At 49.3% G+C, this 1,900-nt stretch overlaps 1 protein-coding gene across 1 annotated transcript; it reads right to left on the bottom strand.

The window, feature by feature from the left end:
- Positions 1-24: 24 nt before the first annotated feature.
- On the bottom strand, positions 25-1,733 carry PPTG_20432 (hypothetical protein; the record flags this gene model as incomplete). The annotated part of the gene is made up of 1 exon (XM_008919231.1): positions 25-1,733. A coding segment is annotated over one exon (1,707 nt), but the record flags the coding sequence as incomplete, so codon positions are not given.
- Positions 1,734-1,900: the final 167 nt, after the last annotated feature.

The following is a 1,900-nucleotide window of genomic DNA, read 5'->3' as shown; positions in this document are numbered from 1 at the left end:
ATACCCGTATGCGGACAGTGATACCCTATCGGACATCGAAGACACGCAGCTTGCGCAGTTTTGGGCTGGTACGCCCCTCTCGGACACAAAGTGAAGGCAGAGTTGCCTACACCCGGACAGTACGTGCCTCGAGGACACGGAATTTTCCCGTTTGATCCCTGAAGCTGTTTCGGACAGAAGTACCCGGTCGGACAGGCTCCTAGGAACTCAAATATGACGTGGCTGGTGGTGAAATCTTTCCCGTTGTTGGACACCTCAAACAACGCGTGTCTTGGCTGTGTGAGGTCGTGGAATTTATCTGAACTCCTTCTTGAATCGTCGTACAACATCGGATGTGCTACCTCGCACAGCAATAACTTCGAGGTCACGAACGTCGCTGCAAACGTCTGCAGTCCAAGACGACAGGCCAACGCTGTCGTGTTAATGAAGTTCTGTCCATAGGCAAAAATCAACAGAGGCTCGTCACTGTCGAACGCTTGAGTTGGGGCGATGGCCTCGAGAGTTTCGTCTTGGTAGTACAGGAAGTTGATTCCACTGAGAGAGAAATCCTGCTGGTTGTTGGACACTTCCACGGACACTAATCGGGTAAAGTACTGCGGATAGTAATGCGCGTCCGGGAACAAGTAGAAGCTGCCAACATTTGGATCAACGTATTGATTTCGATACTCCGGCAGCGACGCAGGCACGAGGCCACCACTGTGAGTCGGTAGAGGTGGCGTTGTGCATCGCATCTTTGTTGGACTAATGTACTCACCGGGAGTCACGACGTAGCCGACGCGACAGGATAGCAAGGAAGAATTCACCAACGCCACTCCGTCCACATCAATTCGAGTTCCAGCTGCATGTGCTGGGCCAAAAGTGGGGGAAATGGAACGGACTCCTTGTTCCTCGTAATATGTAAACGGTATCAGTGTATCTGTAAAGTCCTGGCCATTTCGAGTCAATTCCAGCGTGAAAACGCCTTGGCTATGAGGTGGTGCGGTACACAAAACTTCATCGTAACTCATCCAACTGGCCACCACAACAATCTCAGCGAACTTGCAACGTATAGTGTCGGTTTTCTTGAATGGTCCACCTGTTATTTGAACCGAGAAATTCCCCGTTATCGGTCCTGAAGAAGGGAAAACCGAGTCAATTTTCATCTCTGGATCGTACGTGAAGACGTTTCTACTGCTTGTGAAGATCGACTCCCCAAAGAGTCCATCGTTGGTTATTTCCACGTACACGTCGCCTTCGTTAAGACCACTAGGAGATATGCACGTGAACTGTGTCGAGTTGATAAATGTTGCGGCTGCTGTAGCGCGTTCACCAAACTTACAACGTAGACTACTCGTGTTCTGGAAATTAATACCAGTAACGACAACTTCGGTTCCTCCTATTAGAGGCCCATGATTCGGATGGAGCGAATATACATCAGGCGTTGGAGTGTAGTGATACACGTTTCCACTTGTAGAATAGTCCTGGTTATTGGAAGACACCTCGACAGCCACTTTGACGCCGTCAATACCGAAACCTTTCTGTAGTCTCGTGGTTTTTGTGTACACAGCAGACCCTGCAACACTGGCTTTGTCAAGTTCCAGTAAAGGTACATCGAGATACGCGTGTGTGTATGTAACTATCCACTCGTACTCCCAATTCGAGACTACTCGCCCTAACGAGACCAAAGTCCCAGTCAAACCAGGAAGCGACGATAGCTTCTGCGCCATAGTAGTCGCATCGACATTAAACGGCATTCTCGACGTTTTCTCGGGGGTACAATAGTCGCCTATCGCCAGTTCTGTACAAGTTTCTTTCCCACTAAGCAACGCAAATGTTCCGGACAAGGGCAACAACGTCGAAGGGTAAATTGTAACATGTACGTCCAAGTCTGAAGGATATGACCCTATCAGCTCGATAGTTA

Source organism: Phytophthora parasitica (assembly GCF_000247585.1).
Source record: "Phytophthora parasitica INRA-310 unplaced genomic scaffold supercont2.596, whole genome shotgun sequence".
Lineage (NCBI taxonomy): Eukaryota > Oomycota > Peronosporomycetes > Peronosporales > Peronosporaceae > Phytophthora > Phytophthora nicotianae.
This window is presented reverse-complemented; position numbering and strand designations above follow the sequence as displayed.